Below are 21,997 nucleotides of genomic sequence, written 5' to 3'. Positions count from 1 at the left end.
ATTCCTGTGTGTTAGGGTTAGCAATACTTGTAGTCATGATTCTTTTTGTGGCTAATGGGAAAAAACCTAGCCTCCTCATGTTTAGGCATACTAGTGCACCGCCAATTAGGCATTTTGGCATTGGAATCCGCCCCTTGACCTCATTCGAGTCAATGATGGCCAAAATAGTTAATGCACAATTGTTAGTATGTGGGACATATTTGGTAGATTTGAAGGCACTGGAGCTCCTGGCATGGCCTTTTGTTTCCAAAATATACTTGGAGATACGGCAACACATGGACATCACAAATGAATCTTTTTCGACGTTTTCATGGGTATTTGGAGATCAGCAGCTATGTGGTCACTGAAGAGTAGTAGATTAGTCCTCAACTGAGCTAAGTGGAAGGAAAAATAAATAAATATCGGAAAAAAGCTTATAAACATGGTCATAAATGGAGATGGCGAGAAGGAAAGGAGGAGTAGAAAACAGATGAGGAGGATTGTACTTTGGGCTTTGGTTGGGGAAAGTAGAGAGTTTTTTCTCTTTTGGATGGAAGACTCGTGATTTATATATTCTATATGTTTATCTCCTTATTATATATAAATCAAGTACAAATAACTTATATGGACAATAATATTAGGGGATTGAGAATTGTGTCTCCGCATTGTACCGATAAATATAAATGCATTTTTTTTTAATTTTATTTTTCAATTATTTTTAAAATATTTTTAAACATTTAAAAAAATAAAAAAATACTAATAAATCTATAGTCACTTTTTTAACCATTAAGTAAAAATAAATAAAATAAAAATCATAATCGATTAATTTTATTTGGTATAAGTAGCATTTTCCAACTTATATAGACTAAATTAATACAATGCCCAACGTTCATGCAATTCTTTTAACAAATATTTTATTAAATAATATATGTTATTACCAAATGCCACTCAAATGTAATTATTAGGGCATTAATTCCCAAAAGATTAAGTAAATTGAATCATTTACGTTGAAATAGGAAATTATTTGGTTACTAATAATTTATAAATCACGAGTTATATTCCAATACAAAATATTAAATTGGGTTTTGTTTTGTTATTAAATTTATCTCAACTTATCATTATAATTTTTTTAAATTTTAATACAAAATATAATAAACAATTCAATTTTTTCAAATTTCAAAATAATAATAATATAAAAAATTAATATTGTAATAATATTTTACCATCTTAACTTAACTCAGGTCAACATCTAAACGCAGTCTAAGTTAAATTTTTTTAAAAAACTTCTTAACCAAATTGGCGGATGAAACTCAAAATGCATTGTCCCGTGTTAAAGGCTAACGTAGAGAAAAATTTAGCAATAAATTTTAAACAAATTATTTCAACATTTTTTAGACTCCATTTAAATGTTAAGAGTATATCAAATTATCTGTAAATTGCAGTGAATAATTTGTGATTAGTAATTAATAATAGTGAGCTATTTGTGAGTAATAATGAAGTAATTTGAGAATATCTGAAAACAGCTGTATTTTTCCTTAATCTCACTATTTTTTGATTAACCAATAATTATTAAAATTAACCTGATTTAAAATAAAAAGAAAAAAATGAAAAGAAAAATCAGTTTATACTTTTTCTCCGCATATTGAGTGTATTGTGCCTGAATAATTTGAAGTTTTTCAATTTTTCAAGCGAATGTAAACACAGTATAGACCTTTTGCTTTTTGTTTTCTTCCCTCCTCGAACCCTCTTCACAGAAAAGGTCCGCCCGTTTGTCTCTGCAAATCCGCCATCCTCCTCTGTCTCTGTCTCTGTTTCTGTCTCTGTCTCTCTCTCTCTCTCTCAAATGATCTACATTTTCCGAATCCATTTCTAAACGCGTCTCTCTCTTTCTCTCTCTCTCTAAAATGGACGGTCTCTCAGAAGATCTCTCTAATTCCACCCAGCGTTCCGACTTGGACAACGACCAACGAGTCTACTTCGTCCCCTACAGGTCTCATCTCTGCCTCACCAGATTCACTCTCAGTCCCTTTCAATTCTCTGCTTTCTTCACCACCATTAACGAATCTAAACCAAAAATTCCAATGGGGTCATTCTGGTTCCTCAATATGGTATGTTTGATTGCCCTGAAAACGCAGGGGAAGTAAAAGAAAACTCGGGAAAATGTGACACGGAATTGGAAACTTATTGGATACTGGATAGTACTGGGCTGCCATTTTATTCCAATTTCTCGTTATCTTTCCCTTTTCTTCCGGTTCTTGGGAACCAAATGGAACTTTTATCTTTTCAGCCTTTTTTTTCGAATTCCTGTGATCTCGGTGTGCTGCATTAGCGGGAAGTATTGAATCTTAGAATGGTGTATGTGTGTGTGTGTGATTTGGTTTTTCAGGTGGTGGAAGGAAGCGGAAGATTCAATACCGGATGTTTTGGGTTCGAAGGGAGCCGTTGTGTACACGGCGTCGACAGGTTCCTCATATACGGGTCCCATGAAGCTCATCAACAACATATTCAGCTTGGATCTTGTTTTGAGTCTGAGAAGGGAGGATGATTCCGAGAAGAGGGAAAATGGTGAAGCGGGTGTCTCCGGACGGGACTATGCATTGGTCCCCAGCGAAATGTGGGTTCAGGCACTCAGATGGTGAGTGGTCTGTATTGATTTGGATTTTTTCTTTTGACTTGAATTCGTTCTATGATTATAAGCGAGAGTTAATTGTGAGATGAAAAAAGGTTTTATAAGAATGCGCGTTAATATTAATATTTGTTTGACGTCATCTATGGTTTAGATGCTCTCGAATAACTTAAGTAGCTGGCTTGACTCTGGATTGTAACTGAGTACACTATGTTGAGGTGCGCAAGGATCGGTTTACATTTTAAACAACCTATATATGCTTTAATGAAAGCGACTTAATAATATCAATCATAATTTCCATTCATTTCCGCTTATATGGAGTGGTTTTATTTTAAATTTATCCAACCATTAAGATTATGTATATGCCTTCAGTTGCAACTCATGGAGTGTTTTTGTTTGTCGCTAGTGACTAAAGCTGCTTAGAATGTCAATGGCGGTTTGTTGTTCTCTGTAGGCATAGTGATTCTAAACTAGCAATGAAAAATGCTGGGAGCTTTTCAGCTGCAGAAGAGGATATTTCGGATGTGTATCCTCTCAAACTACGGCTTTCAGTTCTGCGGGAAACAAATTCATTTGGAATAAGAATATGCAAAAAGGTTAGTTAATTTAATTAACCAACTCTTTTTTATTTTCTGAGGTATGGAATGCCTATACCTATTGATTATATTGATTTGATCAAGAAGACTATTCTATATATTGTCTCATGAACTTTTGATCTTGCTTACTGGTTATTTTAAGTACGTACATACATTCATAATCATATATACGTACAAAATATAAACTAAATGCAGTTTTATCATCTTCTTATGTTGACATTGGAATTTATAAAAAAAATATATGTTAATATTGGATTTCATGGAAAGGATGAAGCTACGAGTTTGCAATAAGGTTTAAGCTTTCAAGTCAATGGATTTATTATGCTTAAAGTACAAATGATTCACATTATTTTTATAATCTTGCAAGGTTCATGTTATTATTTATAGTATTAAGTTTTTTTACTTCTACCTGTGTACTTGGGCTGGGTCTATTTTCATATTAATAAAACTCTCCCACTTATAAAAAAAAAAAAAAAAAATACAGATTTGTACTGACCAGAAATCTGACCTTTGCATTTCACTTAGTGCAATGCTTTAGAATAGTCTTATTGATGGTGCACTTTATCGACATCTGTGGAACTCTCTTTGAAGTTTTTCCTTCATTTTCAGAAGAACTTTCATACTTCATTTTATACCTCTCTCTACTCATGTTGGAAGTCATTTTTACAATGCTGTCAAATTAGTTAACTAGAGCAAAGTCCAACCAAGGGAACCGGTGAACAGATTTTGGTAATGTGTTGTAATGAAAGCAAATTACTGGCTTTACAAAACTGTTGCAGGCTTATACCTTCAATTTCTGGATGTTCCTCCTAATCAACCTTTTGCTAATGATGACCTCCCATCCACTAAGTCTTTACTAGCCAACTACTAACTATTTATTATTTTGATAAGTTAATCTTGTTTACCTATCACAAGTTGTTGGTCGAGCATACTGGGTGTTTACATGAGAAACACCACTTAAGAAAACGTGAAAAAGGTAAAGAAGCCCTGAAAACTTGGAAAAGAAAAACCAAAATGGGAACACATCCAATGATAAAGGGCTTTAAAGAAGAAATACTTAAGGTCTGCCCCTGACTTCTCCTTATTCCCATAACTTCAGGTTCCAATTTCTCTCTGTATACGCAAAACAAACAAACTGGGATCATCTTCCACAATGCTTCGCTTTGTAGACGCGTAAACCTCCCTTTCCAACATGGCAAAAGTTCCACTACATGACAAGGCATAACCCAACTAATATGCACGCCCCCTTTTCTTCACATTTTAATAAGGAGAAAATTCGTGTTAAAGGTAGTGGTTGACCTTTTTGTGTTTGACTTCAATGGAAACACTAGTATTTGTTTGTGCCCTACCACCGTCAACCCAATCTATTGAAATTTTTACCATGTGTTTTGAAAAACTTCAATTTGAGCAGTGAATTTTCCTAGACCTGCCTATGACTTAAACATCATAGACTCATATTCATAGATTGTCTTCCCCAAAATCACCAACATTTGACTAATGATTTTTTAAATTAAACTTGGCAAAATTCCACCTTTAAGGTCCTGCATCATCAACCCACTAGGATTAAATTTCACTTGATTGCTGGAGGTGGGTTGGTTGGATTTTAGCTACTTCCATCTTTATAAAATACCCGATCTGCTTGTAACTTCCATCCAATGCATACATGTATATATTTAATAATTTCAGATGTACTGTTGAATGACTAACTTTTTTTATGGTTTGGTTTTGCTTGTTACACACAGCACCAAGTAATTAGTTTTTAATATCCTTGTTTGGCTTTCAGATAGAAAGGGATATGGTAAATTGATATTTATTACAAATGAAGACACATTTAATCATAAAACCCGACAATTTGACATCACTTGTAATCTGTCCCTTATTGATAGGAGGTGGAAGATATTTTGTGGAATTTTTACTAACAACATTACATGCTGAGTGCATCACAAATTATTGATGTCATATATGTTTGGAGTGGTGTATCTATATGTAATCCTTGAGCTTGGCTCAAATGGTAAAAGGTGTCTTGCCTTGGGGAGGTTTTATTTATTTCTTTTACACTGGGAAAAAGTGGAGCTCATGCTTTATGCAGCCTGAAAAGTGATATAAGCGGGACTGGCCTTGGGTGATGAAACCTTTTAGTTTTTTCTAATTTCACATATTTTTTGGTACCACAGACTATGCATGCATTCTCATTATGATGCTGCCATTTTCTGAATAATTTTACTATTCGAGGACATTCTACATTGTCATATGTTATTTGTGGTTCTTTTGTCTTAGGAGAATGCGGGCGAGCTCTTCAGAAGAGCCTGTAAAATCTTCGGTGTAGAGTCTGAGCTGGTAATCAAGTATTTTATTTGGTCAGCATTAAGAAGAGGTAAATGGTTTCTAACTTCTGTTTCTGTACAGTTACGCATCTGGGACCTTTGTGGGCAGACAATACCGTTTTTCACAAATGAAAAAAATATGTTTCTAAGCGATTGTCAACGACAGTCAGATCATGATGTAAGTGGTAGTTCTGTTTGATAACATCTGTTTAGCTTGTAATGCTCTTAAAACAGTGTGCATCTCTGACACTATTTTCTCACTGTGTATTTGGAAGTGGATATTTTCCCTCATATTCTCTGGATTTGAGAATTTGGAGTTTTCGCAAGCAAACTGTGGTCTGGACTACTATATCCTGCAGTAGAACTTTGGTGATTTATGCATGTTTATGTGATGAAATTTGATTCTTGGTGTTTAGTATTAAAACCCAGGAGTTTTTATTTGGATCCTTTGATGGGCATTTCCTAATTAGTGCCCACTAGTTACTATATGTTTTAGGTGCATTCTCTGAGCAAATCCTTGTTCTGAAGTTTGTTGTTTATAAGGCTTAAGATCAGTCGTTACCCATTTTAAACAGCTAGGTTGAGGTGGTATCTTGCATAACTAATTGATCATATGAGATTATACAAGACTAAATCTGTTTTGTTATTTCTTTCACACGTTGGATGTATTGTAATGCGAACTCTCTATTAGTGTTTGTAATGGACCCAAGCTTGACTGATTCGAGATAGTGAATCTCTACAAGGGTTAGAGAGTAGAGAGAGAGTAGAAAGAATCAAGAGGAAGAAGATAACTGTGTTGAATGATCTGAGTTTTTGAATTTCCCTCCACTCACTTTATTATACTTCTTCATTATACGACATCATATTACAACATTCCAAAACTCAACTCTTACAAAACGACAATGTCCTATTTATTCACATGACAGACCATTAAGCTAAAACGACAGCGTTCTATTTATTCACATAATAGACCATTAAGCTAAACGGAAGCGTTCCACTTAATTCTTTCCTCAATTACAACACGACTCCGTTTCCTCCTTCCCTTAATAACAATTGAACTTCAACGGCTAACTGCTGCTTCCCTCTTCTTCTGCATACAACACAACACTCCAAACACCTTGCCCTTCCACTCCAGCATCTTCTCGACCCCTAACATACCCTCCCCCCTTTAGAACACCTTGCCCACAAGGTGAGGAAATTGTTGCCGAAGCTTCTAGTAGGGTTCCCATGTGCAATCATCCACTCCAGCACCTTCCCATTGAACTAACATCTCAACCACAGCCTTGTTGTTACTTTTAACACTTCTACGCTGCAAGATCTTCTCAGGCTGAGGCCTGAATTCCCCCTGCAAATCAACTGGAGGCGAAGTAGAAAAGGGAGTAGCATTCTCCCCAACCTTCTTCTTCAAGCATGATACATGGAAAACAGGATGCACAAGGGAATCTGAGGGCAAGTTTGGTCTGTAAGCTACCTGTCCCACTCTGAGTAATTTGGAATGGCCCAAAAAACTGAGGGGATAGTTTTAAGTTTCTTCGCACTGCCAGAGATTGCTGTCTATAAGGCTGCAACCTAAGATAGACCCAATCCCCCACTGAAAATTCTCTTTCAGTTCGATGCTTATCAAAGTGGAACTTCATTCTGTCCCGAGCAATGGTCAAATTAGACTTCAGTGTGGCCATGATCTGATCTCTAGTCTTCAAGAGGTTATCTACTGCTGGGTTACCGGTAATGGCAGGAATGTAAGATTGAAGTCGAGTGGGAGGGACTCCATAAACAACCTCAAATGGAGTAAATCTTGTGGAAGAGTGAAAGGTGGAGTTGTACCACCATTCAGCCAATGACAGACAGTCAACCCATAACCTCGGCTTATCTCCAGTGAAAGATCTAAGAAACTGTTCCAAACACTTATTCACAGCTTCTGTTTGGCCATCACTTTGAGGGTGATAGGCGGAGGAATAAGACAAATTAACCCCTTGCAATCTAAACAGCTCCTTCCAAAATGAGCTAGTAAAGGTGGAACCCCTATTTGAAACAATGGTCTTTGGCATGCCATGCAGCTTAAAGACATTGTTCAGAAAGAGTGAAGCTACTGTAGCAGCTATAAAAGGATGCTTCAAAGGCATGAAGTGGGCATATTTTGACAATCGATCTACTACCACCATGATGACTGAATAGCCTTTTGAAATGGGCAATCCCTAACAAAATCCATTGAGAGATCAGTCCACATGTACTCACGTATTGGCAAAGGCTGTAAAAAACCTGTGGGAAAGACATTCTGCACCTTATTTCTTTGGCACACTTCACACTCACCAATAAACTTTTTCACATCAGCCTTTAAACCAGGTCAATAAAAGTCCACTCTAGCTCTGTGCAGACACTTGTGAAAACCAGAATGGCCAGCAGCTGGACTGGCATGAATATAATTCAAAATCTTCAACTTCAACTGTAGAGAAGAATCAGGCACATAAATCCTCCCTTTTTTAAACAATATCCCATGTCTTAAACTGAAAGAAGGGTTGGAAGTTGCATCAAGCTGTAGAGCAGAAATCAACTGCTGCACAGTCTGATCTTCTTCATAAGCAGTCTTCAAATCTGCTAACCAAGTTTGAGTAGGAAATGACAAGGCAACAAAATCTCCAAGCTCTTCCTTTTGACCTCTTCTGGACAAGGCATCAGCCACCTTGTTCTCCACACCTCTTATACTCATTGGAAAACTCATATCCAAGTAGCTTAGAAAGCCACTTTTGCTGAGAAATTGTCCCAATTTTCTCCTCCAACAAATATTTCAGACTATGAATCTATGATGGTCAGTTCTGACCACAAATACACTCCCCAAAAGATATGGCCTCCACTTTTTAACAGCTAGCACTAAGGCTAGTAACTGCTTCTCATATGTGGATAGAGCCAAATTCTTGCCCTTTAAGGCTTGGCTTAGAAAAGCCAAAGGCTTCTGCTCCTGCATCAAAACTGCACCAACTCCTATTGCACATGCATCACACTCTATTACAAACACTTTAGAAAAATCTGATAGGGAAAGAACAGGATGGTTGGTTACTGCAATCTTCAACTCCTTAAAGGACTGAGTAGCAGTGTCAGTCCAGGTGAAGAGTCATCCTTCTTCAATATTGCAGTTAAAGGAGCAGCAATCTGACCATAGCCCCTTATAAATTTCCTATAGTAAGATGTCAACACCAAAAACCCTCTTAATGACTTAAGGTTTTTGGGAATTGGCCAAATAACCATGGACTCCAGCTTCTTGGGATCTGCCCTTAACCCATCCATAGAGATCAAGTGGCCCAAATACTCTATTTCATGGCAAGCAAACTTGCAATTTGACTGCTTAGCATATAACTGATGCTGTTGAAGAGTCTGTAGTACAATGGTTAAATGCAACAAGTGAGATGACATATCCTTGCTATAAACAAGGATGTCATCAAAGATTACTATCACAAACTTTCAAAGTAAAGGCCTAAAAACCTCATTCATAAGGCGTTGGAATGTTGAAGGGGAATTTGTGAGTCCAAATACAAGGAACTCATAATGCCCCACATGAGTTCTGAATCAGTTTTGTGCACATCCTCACTTTTCATACGAATTTGGTGGTAGCCAGCTCTAAGATCCAGCTTGGAAAAGAAAGTGGAACCAGAAAGTTCATCCAAGAGCTCATCAAAAACAGGAATGAGGTATTTATCCTTGATTGTAGCTTCATTTAAGGCCCTATAGTTGATGCACATTCTCCATGTGCCATCAGACTTCCTGACTAGCAAAACAGGAGAGGAGAATGTAGACTGACTTGGCCTAATTACTCCGAGTTCAATAACTCCTTAACAATTTTTTCAATTCCTTTTTCTTGCTTCAAATGAATCTGGTGATCATGAGACTGCTGGGTGGTAACCCTTTTGGCTCATCAAATACTCTTTGAAAGTTATTCAGGATCTGTATAACCCTCTCATCCCCCTAAAAATCAGATTCACTTACTTCAGAAAGTGACTAACTGCAATAATAAACCCCTCTTCCCACAACTAGAGATTTTCAGAAATTCCCTATCACCAATCAACTCAGTCTGAGAAGCTGTCAAGCCTTTAAAACAAATTTTCTTCCCCTCATAGTGGAACTGCATTTGTGGCTCTACAAAGTCCCACAATACAGGCCCAAGTGATGATAACCACTGCACACCCAAGACAACATCACTGCCCCCCAGGGGTAGAGTAAAAAATCCACCAAAAAAGGTACTCCTTGTATTTGCACAGGCACTGCAGCACACTTCCCACTACTTTCAATGACTTTGCCACTGGCTACTTTTACTTTAATAGATTGCTTCAGTTGCACCAGAATGATGGAAGGGAATAAAAAAAGAAATAAAAAAAGAAAAGAGAGGGAAAAATAATAAAAAAAATAAGTAAATAAAAATGAAGTAGAAGAGCCCAGATTCCAAATGAATGAAACGTGACTGAATTGGAAGATCTGTTTGGGAAGCTTTGGCATCTCTTCATCTGCAAAGAATTCTCGATGTGAAAACACAGAGACAAAGGGCTGATTCGAGATGCCACTGCAGTATCCACAAAATTGTGGGTACTGCCAGTGTCTATTAAGATCACCACTCTTTTCTTACCCAATTGACCCACAAGTCTCATAGTTCTAGGCCCTGAGGCACCACAATAGTCTGTAGTGAAATAGAAGCTATCTCAGCCTCATTCTCAACATGCACATCTGTAACTTCACCACCTGAATCAATGCCAACCTCATTTCCCGTGTCTCCAAAAAACTCCATACCTTCTAACAAAAACAATTTTGGCCTGAGGCACCTATGGCCTTGATGCCATTTCTCATCACAAAAATAGCAAAGGCCTTTCTTACGCCTTTCTTGCATTTGTGAATCAGAAACCTTCTAGTAAGGAACTTTGGCTAAAGGCTGAGCTTTTGGTGCTCCTAAGATAGAAGCAGTCTGTCTAGATTTCAACAAACTAGACTCTGGGCTAAATTTACTAGAATCAGTAAATGAGCCCTTCCAAGGTCTTCTAATGCTTAATACATGTTATTGAATTTTAGCCAAGCTGAATGCATCATTTAGAGTTATAGGATTCATCATTCTAACGGGTAATCTGAAATCATCATGCAAGCCACTCAAAAAACAACTAAGTTTGTTTTTCTCAGATATACGTTTGATCCTATTTGAAAGAATCTCAAATTCTGCCTTATATTCAGTAACTGTACTGACCTGTTTCAGGCGTGTTAGAGCCTCCATAGGATCATCATATGGAGAAGAGCCAAACCTGATTTGAACAGCTTGAATAAAGTCCTCCCACGAGTGAAATGCTCCTGCCTCACTGGCATCCTGAAACCAGTTCAGTGCTTCCTCGTCCATGTGAAAGGAAGCTATGAAGATGCGTTGACCAGGAGGAACCTGATGGTACAGAAAATATTGATTAGCACGATAGATCCATGCCGAGGGATGTCCACCAGAAAACCGAGGAAACTCCAACTTAATTCCCTTAATAAAGCCTCTTTCATAATTCTCACAATGATGAACTTCCCCAAGCCTTCATTCATATCAACATTTTGCTGCAAAGCTTGAGGTTCTTGATATTTCTAGTAGCTGTTCCAGGATTGCCAGAAACATTACAAGAAATCCGTGAAATCTGTTGTAGTACATCATGGAACTTCTTGTCTTGTGCCTCCCTGTCAACCTTCGCAGCTTCCTGTTGCTTCAACAACAATCCAATTGCATCCTCGGTCTGCTTTTGTTGCCGATCCTATTGTTGCCGTAGGTGATTCATCGAATCAACCATCTGAGCATATGAATGTGTTCCTTCTGCCATCGCTGATACCAACTGTAATGGACCCAAGCTTGACTGATTCGAGATAGTCAATCTCCAGAAGGGTTAGAGAGTAGAGAGAGAGTAGAAAGAATCGAGAGGAAGAAGATAACTGTGTTGAATGATCTGAGTTTTGGAATTTCCCTCCACTCACTGTATTTATACTTCTTCATTATACGACATTGTATTACAACATTCCAAAACTCAACTCTTACAAAATGACAATGTCCTATTTATTCACATGACAGACCATTAAGCTAAAACGACAGCGTTCTATTTATTCACATAATAGACCATTAAGCTAAACGGAAGCGTTCCACTTAATTCTTTCCTCAATTACAACACGACTCCGTTTCCTCCTTCCCTTAATAACAATTGAACTTCAACGGCTAACTGCTGTTTCCCTCTTCTTCTGCATACAACACAGCACTCCAAACACCTTGCCAGCACCTTGCCCTTCCACTCCAGCACCTTCTCAACCCCTAACAGCGTTCGTTGGCTGTTAGGTCTGACAAGAACTTGGTTACTTTCCGTGTAGGTGTTTTTTATGGTTTGAAATGACTAGATTGCTCTCACTTGCATTATTATCTTTTAAGGCCTGAAATGGGGGCAATTTGGTCATTTCAAAACTAAAAATTGCACGAACTGCATGTGACTATGTTTCTTTCAATCTTAACACCCAAGGCTGATGGAGAGTGGACATTGCTACTGGATTTTGAAATTGAATTGCAATGTGCTGAAATTAATAGTTCAGAAATCATGTTGCGAAAGAGGTGGTAGTTTTGGAGGGCAACTATAATTTTCTCATGCACTTAATTATTTATAACATTATTTTATCATATTTTCCAAAGAAACAGAAAAATGTTTATCATTATTGTTTTTGAAACTTTGGGTCTTTGGCTACAAGAAGTTGAAAGGGTACAGTATCATCTTCTCCCTGCCCTTCCACCACGCCCAAAACCCAATTTTCCGGTTTAAGAACTTTCTTAGAAAGGGTGATAACCAGGTTCAAATTTGATGTGGAGAGTTGGAATCTGAGATTAGATATTTTTGGTAGGGTTCTGCACTCAATATTGATCATGGTATTGGCATTAGATTATTTGCATTACTGTACGATTAAATGAAGGATTATTGAATGGCAGGGAGATTGTCATTGTTTAGATGTTAGAAGATTCTTGTCGCTTTCCATGCATGTATGTAGGATGTTTGTTAGAATGACTGCTTGCTTAAATTGGCTAATGGTAGGTTTACTTGAATGGGTGTATTGTTCCTGGGAACAAGCTATTATTGTTGCATCAGCAAGACTGGGAGGGTAACTCTAGCATGTTCAAACTTTTTCCCCTGAGCTACTAGCCCTGTCCCCTCCACATACATACAATATATATTTGCTAGGTACTGAAGTTTCTTACTTAGTAATGATATCTAAATTTATGTTTGTGTATACATCTGGGTAACAGGGTTGGATGTTTTGTGTTTTCTAATAAACTTAATTACTTAACATGTGTTTGCATGCGTCTTTAGCCAAGTGCAGTTATATTGCTCCCAGTCCATATGTTGGTGTGGCTTTTTAATAAGTGGCCTGTCCCCTTCATTGGATTGGTGTCTGGTCTGGTACTGTGAGTACTTCTCCAAGTTTCTATGGAGCAAAAGTCCAGAACTTTTTATGGTAGAGTTTCTGGAAAACTTGTTTCGGTTACTTCTGCAGCATACAAAATTTGTACAAGTCTTATGGATGGACCATCAATTAGGGCTGCTCAATTTATCTCACTTGCCCGACAAGGAAGTGCATTCAGTGGCTAGTGGAAATTAGTCCAGAATACTAAATCAATTGTTCCTCCTAGGTTTATTTCATTACAACTGCTGCTTTAACTTCTTGGTCTTTGTTCCATGTGATTTATGGTTTTTTGATTTATGGACTCTAATATTTTTCCAGTTGTGTTATGCTTCTATACAGATTATACTGGAGTTGCAAGTTTATGGGTTGTCAGATTCTGTGAAGTCCGTGGATGGAAGAAAAGTTGAGTTTAGACAGCATTCTGCTTTGTCAATTTCATCTTCCACCCCTTCACTGAATGGTTGTGTAGGCAATACGAACTCTAATCTGAGTTGTAAAGGTTCCGGTGAAGTGGGTTCTTTGGGATTGACTGGATTGCAAAATCTTGGAAACACATGTTTCATGAACAGTGCTCTCCAATGCTTAGCCCACACCCCAAAGCTTGTTGATTATTTTCTTGGAGATTATGGTAGAGAAATAAATCATGAGAACCTACTGGGCATGGATGTATGTTATCCTTTTACCACGATCATAGATTCATTGTTTTCTAATATTAATATGAGTTTTCTGCGAGTACATTTCTATGAGAGGTTCCTCATTTTGCTCGGAGCATTTGCCGAATGTTCTGTTTCTTAGAATCTTAATAGGTATTTATTTCTTCACTAGGGTGAGATTGCTTTAGCATTTGGAGATCTGTTAAGGAAGTTATGGGCTCCTGGCGCAGCTCCAGTGGCTCCAAGATTGTTTAAGTCAAAGCTAGCTCGATTTGCTCCTCAATTCAGTGGCTATAATCAACATGATTCCCAAGTGAGTGAAGTTGACATGTCAAAAATAGGTGTTGGTTTTCCCTTTTGTATCTTCTGGGTTGTGGCCTGTGGGTTTTCCATAAATTTATCTTCAGATAAAATGACAATTCTTGTTTTTGTCAAAGGAGCTTCTTGCTTTTCTGTTGGATGGGCTCCATGAAGATCTCAATCGTGTAAAATGCAAGCCTTATATTGAAGCCAAAGATGAAGATGGTCGACCAGATGCAGAAGTGGCCAATGAATACTGGCAGAATCATTTGGCTCGTAATAACTCCATAATTGTTGATGTGTGCCAAGTAAGTGTTGTCTTCCTTTTTTCTTGAAATTTCTCATCCCTCTGTTACTCCCAACTCTCTCTTTTTGCTGTAAATTTTTATTGGTAAGGGATGGTGAAAGCCTCTCCAGGTGGTTTGGGTGGCATTATGCTAATGTGGCTAGTACTGGGATTAAATGTTGGGCATGCATAAATTTGGGGAAACTGAGGCGTGCTTTGCTGTGGCCAAACCTGGGGTGTGACTAGCAAATGAAAATATGAACAGGAAAAAAGGTGTTCATAATGGCATGAAATTTGAATTTTTGCTCATGTCAAGATTTTAAAGTTATGTTTAGAATGTGACATTAATTTTATTGCTACAGTAGACTGACAACTCCAATGTACCAAAACGTTTTGGCCAGTCAATTTCTTTGACCTTTTGTATGGGTTTTGATCCAATTACTTAAATCTTAGGACATGAATTAAGGGAAGGAATTGAAGAATAGATTGACCACATCAAACCAAGGTTACATATCCATTTATCTAGTGATTCAACCCATGTTGATTGTATATATAGTTAAGTTGCTAACTTGGCAAACTGCTTTTGGTTTGATGGCAATTTATTTAATTTTATTGTAATTTTCAGACAACCAGGTTGGAGTCTGTTTTGGAATATTTCTTATAGGAACAGATCTTCATATAAGCTTGAACAGATCTTATTTTTGTTCTTAGGAAGACCTGCATTGTAGTTTTTTGTTTTTTTTAAGTTGAGATGTAATACACCTGATTGAGTAGGAAGGTGGTGAATGGGATACCACATTGCCTGGGACGAAAAGGTTCTTACTCTTTATACTGATTCCAAGGGGCTCCTATGCATTTATCAGTCCTTTTGAACTTTGAAGTATAGATCTGGATTTGGCTTGAGCTTTCCTTGAGTTGTTACATGAGAATAGAAAGTATATGATGTTTTCATTTTATATAGTACTAATGTTATTTGCCTTATTGTCATGATTGGTTGCAGGGTCAATATAAATCAACGTTAGTTTGTCCTGTTTGCAAAAAGATCTCTGTAACCTTTGATCCATTCATGTACCTATCACTTCCTCTACCTTCAACAATAATGCGAATGATGACTTTAACAGTTTTGAATACCAATGGGGATAGTAAGCCATCTCCATGCACTATTGCTGTACCAAAGTATGGAAAATGCGAAGATCTTATCAAGGCTCTAGGCATTGCGTGTTCTTTAGGGGCTGACGAGACCTTGTTGGTGGCTGAGGTATTTTGCAGTGTCTTAATATTCTGAAAGTAAAGCTTGCATATGCTTGATATTTAATTTTATACTACTGGAAATGCTGATGTAAATATTTTGCTATTTTGATCTCTGATTGCCATGGTTTCCATATAGATATACAATAACCGGATTATACGCTATCTTGAGGAGCCAGCTGATTCATTATCCTTAATCAGAGATGATGACCGACTGGTGGCCTATCGGTTAGCAAAAGATATTGAGCAGGTTCCTTTGGTTGTCTTCATAAATCAGCGTCTGGAGGAGTAAGTTCAATTTGTTTCTTAATTATGTAATATCTTTCAAGTTTGATCTAAAATCAGTGGTCGTTGGTATCCCTAAATCAGTGCTAAATCGGCGGTCTCAGTGGCCAATTTGATTATTTGCAATTTCTTTCTAATTTGATTTAGTCAATGGTCATTGGTGGCCCTAAACCAGTACTCAGCCAATCTGCCCTGACATTCGCTGCATTTAATTTGTTGATTGTTAGGCATCGCTTTGGCTGATTTATGGCACTATGAGTGGTTTATGAGGTGAGCTTACCTTTTCACCAGTTTGCTCAGTGGCAGCTGTGAGAGTGCCTACCTAGTGGTTGTGATTATGAGGAGCATCTTTTGGGGTTGGGGTGCCATTTGCATTGATTTGGTGATTGGGGAGCATTAATTGGCCGTGAAAGGTGTTGATCTGGTTGTGAGGAGTGCTGATATGGTCATTGTAGGGTGGGAGTTTCATCTACCTAACACCACTTCAATGAGGAACATGAGGTCGATTATAACCGTTTGCTATGATATAAAGATTCCAGAGAAAAGAAAGGGCTTCTTAAAGGATGAGCCATCTTTAATGACTTCCTTTAGCTGCCATGATTAGATCGATCTTCAATGACATCTTTCAACTGTCATGATCAGATCCACAGTCGGCACCCGTGACCAATTGTCACTTAATAGTATAAAGCAAAACAGAAAAAGGATTAATGGTTGTTTTGAGAAGACTAGAGAAGAACTGACACCTCAGATCAGAAAACGATGGAGCAAGAGAAATGGCTTTCGGTTTTGTTAACAATACCCTTTGAGGTGTTTTACACGTACACTAACTGTAGTGTGTCACTGCATATTCTTCACCCACTGATCCCCTTGGCCTCCCACCCATTTCCCCAAGCATAGAGAGAGAGAGAGAGAGAGAGAGAGAGAGAGATGCTTCCCAATGGTGCTGAACGAAATAGTGCTGGGAATGCTGCTGGCCAGATCTGGCAGCCTAGGGGCTAGGTGGTCTTAGGCGGTGCAGCCTAACTTCTAAATGCCCTTGGCTGTGGGGGGTGCGGTGGAGGGTGTTGGGCAGAATCGGAATAGAAAAATCTCTTCCAACTCTGGTCAGAAGTTGGAAATCTGCTGTGCGTTGGGTTGGTATGGTTGGGTTTACTGACACTAAAAGTTGACGACCAACCTGACAATCGTCGATACACCTCAATACATAACTGGCGTGCCCCAATGGACTGTTGAGAACTGACCTATGTTGATTGGTACCATTAGGGTGGTCAGGTTTTGGGATCAGATGATCATCCTACATAGTGGTCAATTTTTTGTATAATACGTTGTTGATTAGTTTCGCATAGTCCATGGAATTGTAAACTTCACATAATAAGATTTTAGGAGGCTGAATCAGCTCAATGATATTTGTCAACTGTGAACTTTTTTCCTTTGATGTGATTGTATGTGGAAGTCTTGGTTAAGAATTGGTGTTCTTCACCATTCTTTGGCCCATGAATAGTTGGCTTCTGTGTCTTCTCCATAGCATGCAAATATTGATTTATATTCGTGGACTGGAAACTTGGTGGTCCCAGACCCTATGGAATGTGTGTGCTTGTACTTGGAATGGTGTTTGTGGCTGCTTCATTTCATTATAATATTGAAGTTAAATGTAAGGTGCGTTATTTATAAATTTATTTAAGATATAGAAACATTTCAAGTAAAAAATGTATACAAATCAACTCAACAAGCTGTGTAACCTTCCCAAACTAATTAGGGAAGCCACATATATTCTTAAATCAGAATTTGATAATGTTGGAAAATATCGATTTTACTTTTTGAAGACAGGGACCTTCCTGCAGTCTGAAAGTATATTATATGCCACATGAGGTTCTATAACAATCTGTACCATCTCTGCCTTCAGTGTTTTGTACTGGCTTTCTTTTCATCCTGGCAGTGAAAAGATAATGAAATGAAAAATAAGATAGAGAAATAGAGAAATCTTTGCTCTTTGGGGGGACTTGAATCCAGGCTTGGGGTAAAAACATCACCAGACTTCCATCTTTGAACCGTGTGCTACCTTCATATTTTCATGCTTTTAGGTCTAATAATTTTTCTAGGAAGTGTATATGGTGCTTCTTTACTATGTGATCTTTCAAGAAGAGTGGTATAGTATGATGAAAAAACATAATTTTTCTTGAAGTCAAACATGGGGAGGGGAGTGAAGTTACAAGGCCTCATAGAGGTTATGGGTTTGTTGTTTTTTAATCCTCCAGTTTAGTTAATGGAGGAAATGGATTCTCTATAATGTGAAATCTATTTGGAGAATTTTTTTTGTACTTGTGCCCTTTGCTCAACTCCAACATGTGGAAGCTGAATCACCATATTGGAATGTTTATACCCCTCTTGTTCTAAATTTGCTACTTTAATGATTTAGTCTTGAAAGAAAAGCGGGTAGATTAATTTGACAAGTCCTAGCATTTTCCCCTTACAAAGCTCAAGTTGAGAACTCCAGGCAAACAAACATGGTTCCAGACATACTCAATATTAATACTATTTTCTCAAGATGTGTTAAAAGAATATTGATTTGAAGGGCTCCCCATTAATCCTGGCTCTCTCTTTAATTCTATATTGTCAGAAAGTACATCCATGGGAAGCTGACTTCAAGTTGGAAGGCATTTGGAGTTCCTCTTGTGGCAAGCCTTTGCAGGCCTGTGGATGGGTCTTATATCTGCAATCTTTATCTAAAATTGCTTAATTCATTCCGAATACTTGCAGAAAATCCCATAGAAGACTTTGATATCTCCAAGGGCACTGCAATTGAAGAAGTAGAGGGTGCCGAAAGTCCTGTTACAGATGGTGCCATGAATGGGTTTGTCTCAGCTTTGAATGCAGAACTGCAATTTTATTTGACTGATGAAAAGGGAATTGTCAAGCACTCCAAGTTAGCCATGAATGAGCCAGTGACAGTCATGGGAGTGTCCAGCCGATTGTATGTGCTTGCTTGCTGGCCAGAGTCACATATGGAACGATATGATACAAAGCTTCTTTGCTCATTACCAGAGGTTTTCAAGTCTGGGTTCTATGTGAAGAAACCTCAGGAGTCTATTTCTCTCTACAAGTGCCTAGAAGCATTCTTGCAGGAGGAACCTCTTGGACCAGAAGACATGTGGTCAGTGGGTACCTCATTAATCTTTAGCATGTGCTTTGAAAATATTTTCATGTTCTATCTAGCCAGAATATTTTGTCTGACATATGGGGGTTGATATATTTTGACGGGTTAATTGTACCTACTTTTTTGATTGGGCAATCCTTTTAACATTTTGCTGATATAGTGGCTTGCTTTCTGGTAGAGTATCAAGGTATTCAGACACATTCTTCCAAAAGCAATGGATGTGGTAGTTGTTAATTTTAATCTATTAATCGTCCTTCTGACATTTCTTATTACAGTAGTGTTCTCATCATCATCATTATCAAGATCATGGCTTTGATATTGGATAATTTGACTTTTCTAATTGAATGAACAATGTCCACCAGTTGTCTGCACTTGGCCATTGTGTATTAGCTACACTGTTCAAACTCACTTGCCATTGGAGTCCTTATTTCATATGAAAAAATTGACATAATAGATAGCTTTTCCATATCCATTTAAGAAACCTTTTCTCTTATATCTATGGCATTTAAAGTTATATCACTGGGCAATCTTAACAGCCTCATTAAATGTTCCATTCATACTATAGATATTAGTCCATGGATTACTAATGGCCTTGTTTTGTTATTTTTGGAATAGACAAGACCAAATTACTTAATGGGTGCACTATCAGTGTATATATTTATGCTTTCCTGTGCAGCATATGCCGTTCCCTACAACCTCTAGCATTTCTTGGCTTCCTTCTGTTAACTGCAGCTTGTTATTGCACCCTTTCTGATGTCAAATTCTTTTTTTATGTAATTTTAGGTACTGTCCTGGCTGTGAAAAGCATTGTCAAGCTATTAAAAAGTTAGATCTTTGGAGACTGCCAGAGATTTTGGTTATTCATTTGAAGAGGTTCTCATATAGCCGGTTCTCGAAGAACAAGCTAGAGACTTACGTCGACTTTCCTGTTGATAATTTTGATCTGTCACCTTATATTTCCCAGATGAATGGCCAGTCAGGTAACCGTTACATGCTTTATGCAGTTAGTAATCACTACGGAAGCATGGGAGGTGGTCATTACACAGCATTTGTCCATGTAAGTGGTGTTTTTGTCAGTAATTAACCTTTCGATTTGTTTTATTGAAAAACTTACCATGTATCCTCAAAATATACGATAACTTGTAGAAGGGAAATTTTGACATCCTATCCATATTATAGTTACTTTTTCGTATATGTGGCCTTGGTTTATGTGTTATAATTGCTTTTATGTGAGACACAGGAATTTACTGTACATCTGTGGAGCCCGTCATGTACATTCCTAACTTTAAATGACCGTCACATATATTCCTAACTTTATATGAGTGAACTCTTTCATGATTTCTTGTGATCGCTAGAATCCTCTTGGTGAAAAATATTACATATTTTGGACTTTTTATTTTATTTTGAACAATGTTTTATCTTGTTTAGTTCGTATTGAAGCTAGAGGTTCTAGGTTGTTGCAAATGCGCTTTACATTCGTTGATTGCCAAGGAGGAAGATGAGCACCAAGCTTTAATTGCATGCTTAAAAAACTCAAACCATTTCATACAATTATTTAGGCACTTTTTAAACGGAAAAAAAAAAAAAAAAAAAAACTGGGCTTCACTTAGCCACATGTCATGGCTGGCAGCAGTTAGACTTACTGGCCCAAAAACGCAGACTATCTACAAAACAAGATTCTTCTTTAACTCGTAGACGTAGTCCGCTCTAATCTAATTTATCATGAAATCTTTATCTTGTTTAAGCTTCGCTCTGCCAGTAGTAACTGTGTTTTACTTATAAAAAAAAATGGTATTCTAATTGTTTTTGTTCTGATGTAGCAAGGGGGTGACCAGTGGTACGAATTTGATGATGCCCGTGTTTATCCCATCAGCCATGAGAAGATAAAGTCTTCTGCGGCATATGTTCTTTTCTACAGAAGAGTTGTAGAAGTGTAACATCAGAGTATAATTATAGATAATTGAAAACACCTGTTGAAGCAAGATATCTTCAACATTTATGGATCTTATCTTTTTACAACTATAATTAAAGTAGCATTCTTTGTCAATAGCAGTAACTGATTTAATTGATGGAGTTTCCGGCATGGACGAAAATGGAGATGTTCACTTGACGAAGGTTCTGAAGATAAGTGTATCATAGTGTAACAACTGCAGAAATGAAGGCATGCCCAGGATTTAGCACAAAAAAGAAAAAGAAAAAGAAAGGCATACTCCGGATTCAGGAAGATATTATGTACCCCTGTAGCTGTGTACTAAGAAAACACCTTTCACTTCAAGAGTAGAAAATTTTGCAGTGGGAATTTGCATCCATGATCCAACCGCATGGATACGTGTATTTGCTACCTTTTTATATTGTTGATGATAGAAGATGTGGGATTTTTTATAGGCAACTAATGAAGTCTTCCAATTTGAAGTTTGATACTTTCAATGTGTCATTTGTTGCCTTTTCAACTTCTGTTTTGCATATGGCTTGTCTCTGAAATGCTGGAACAGAGTGACTAGAAAGCTGAGTGCTTTGTAAAAGTAAAAGATCAAGCTCTATCTATAGCTGGGGAAAATTTTTTGATCTAGGGTTTTTGTATTTTATTCAGGTCATATCTCGGGCAAGCGATGGCATGCTTTTTGTATTATATTCATGTCATTTCTGGTATTGGATTTTTACAAATTTGAGCTTTTCAGCATGGATGATTCCTCTGACAGGTTCAATTACTGGTGTAGTAGGTATAAAGTGGTAACACATCAATTTCGTTTGTACATTCAGTATGCTTGTCTATTTTCGTTGGCTACATAAAAATTGATGAAGAGCTTAGGACCCGACTATCTGGAGATGATTGGAAGTAATTTTTGTTTCATTGAGGGGTGACAGTTGCGTTGGAATGAGTTTGACCATTAACTAAGGCCCGTTTGGATACAAAAACGGTTTCATCTCAAATTTTCATACAAAATATAATAAACAATTCAACTTTTTTAAATCTCAAAATAATAATAATATTAAAAAATAATATTTTAATAATATTTTATTCAATTTTTATTTAAAATCATCTCATTTTATTTCAGGTTAAAGACTTATACCCGTCACCTTCTAATGCACTCTTTCACTTAAAAGGAGAATTTAT

The 21,997-nt window shown here is 37.4% G+C and overlaps 1 protein-coding gene across 3 annotated transcripts; it reads left to right on the top strand.

The window, feature by feature from the left end:
• Nucleotides 1-1,642: 1,642 nt before the first annotated feature.
• LOC121239457 (ubiquitin carboxyl-terminal hydrolase 8-like) lies at nucleotides 1,643-21,531 on the top strand. Of its 3 annotated transcripts, XM_041136706.1 has the most exons (14): nucleotides 1,646-1,820; nucleotides 1,868-1,969; nucleotides 2,366-2,614; nucleotides 3,060-3,201; nucleotides 5,479-5,538; nucleotides 5,608-5,703; nucleotides 13,275-13,622; nucleotides 13,782-13,922; nucleotides 14,047-14,217; nucleotides 15,196-15,453; nucleotides 15,583-15,731; nucleotides 18,346-18,879; nucleotides 19,666-19,939; nucleotides 20,703-21,531. In XM_041136706.1, exons 2-14 carry the CDS (start codon nucleotides 1,884-1,886, stop codon nucleotides 20,817-20,819), a joined length of 2,625 nt encoding a protein of 874 aa, XP_040992640.1. In that variant the 5' UTR covers nucleotides 1,646-1,820; nucleotides 1,868-1,883; the 3' UTR covers nucleotides 20,820-21,531. The 3 variants fall into 3 exon arrangements, with proteins under 3 accessions (XP_040992641.1, XP_040992639.1, XP_040992640.1); XM_041136707.1 differs by having other exon boundaries at nucleotides 1,643-1,969; nucleotides 13,296-13,622; XM_041136705.1 differs by having other exon boundaries at nucleotides 1,643-1,969.
• Nucleotides 21,532-21,997: the final 466 nt, after the last annotated feature.

The sequence above is a fragment of the Juglans microcarpa x Juglans regia genome, chromosome 7D (assembly GCF_004785595.1).
Source record: "Juglans microcarpa x Juglans regia isolate MS1-56 chromosome 7D, Jm3101_v1.0, whole genome shotgun sequence".
Lineage (NCBI taxonomy): Eukaryota > Viridiplantae > Streptophyta > Magnoliopsida > Fagales > Juglandaceae > Juglans > Juglans microcarpa x Juglans regia.
Note: the sequence above shows the minus strand (reverse complement) of the source record. Positions and strands in the feature narration are given on the sequence as shown.

Coding starts and splice junctions, on each gene's coding strand:
- LOC121239457 (XM_041136705.1), top strand. CDS start 1,884: ATGGACGGTCTCTCAGAAGATCTCTCTAATTCCACCCAGCGTTCCGAC. Junction 3,202..5,478: donor GAATAAGAATATGCAAAAAG/GTTAGTTAATTT, acceptor CTTTTGTCTTAG/GAGAATGCGGGCGAGCTCTT. Junction 18,880..19,665: donor CTTGGACCAGAAGACATGTG/GTCAGTGGGTAC, acceptor ATGTAATTTTAG/GTACTGTCCTGGCTGTGAAA.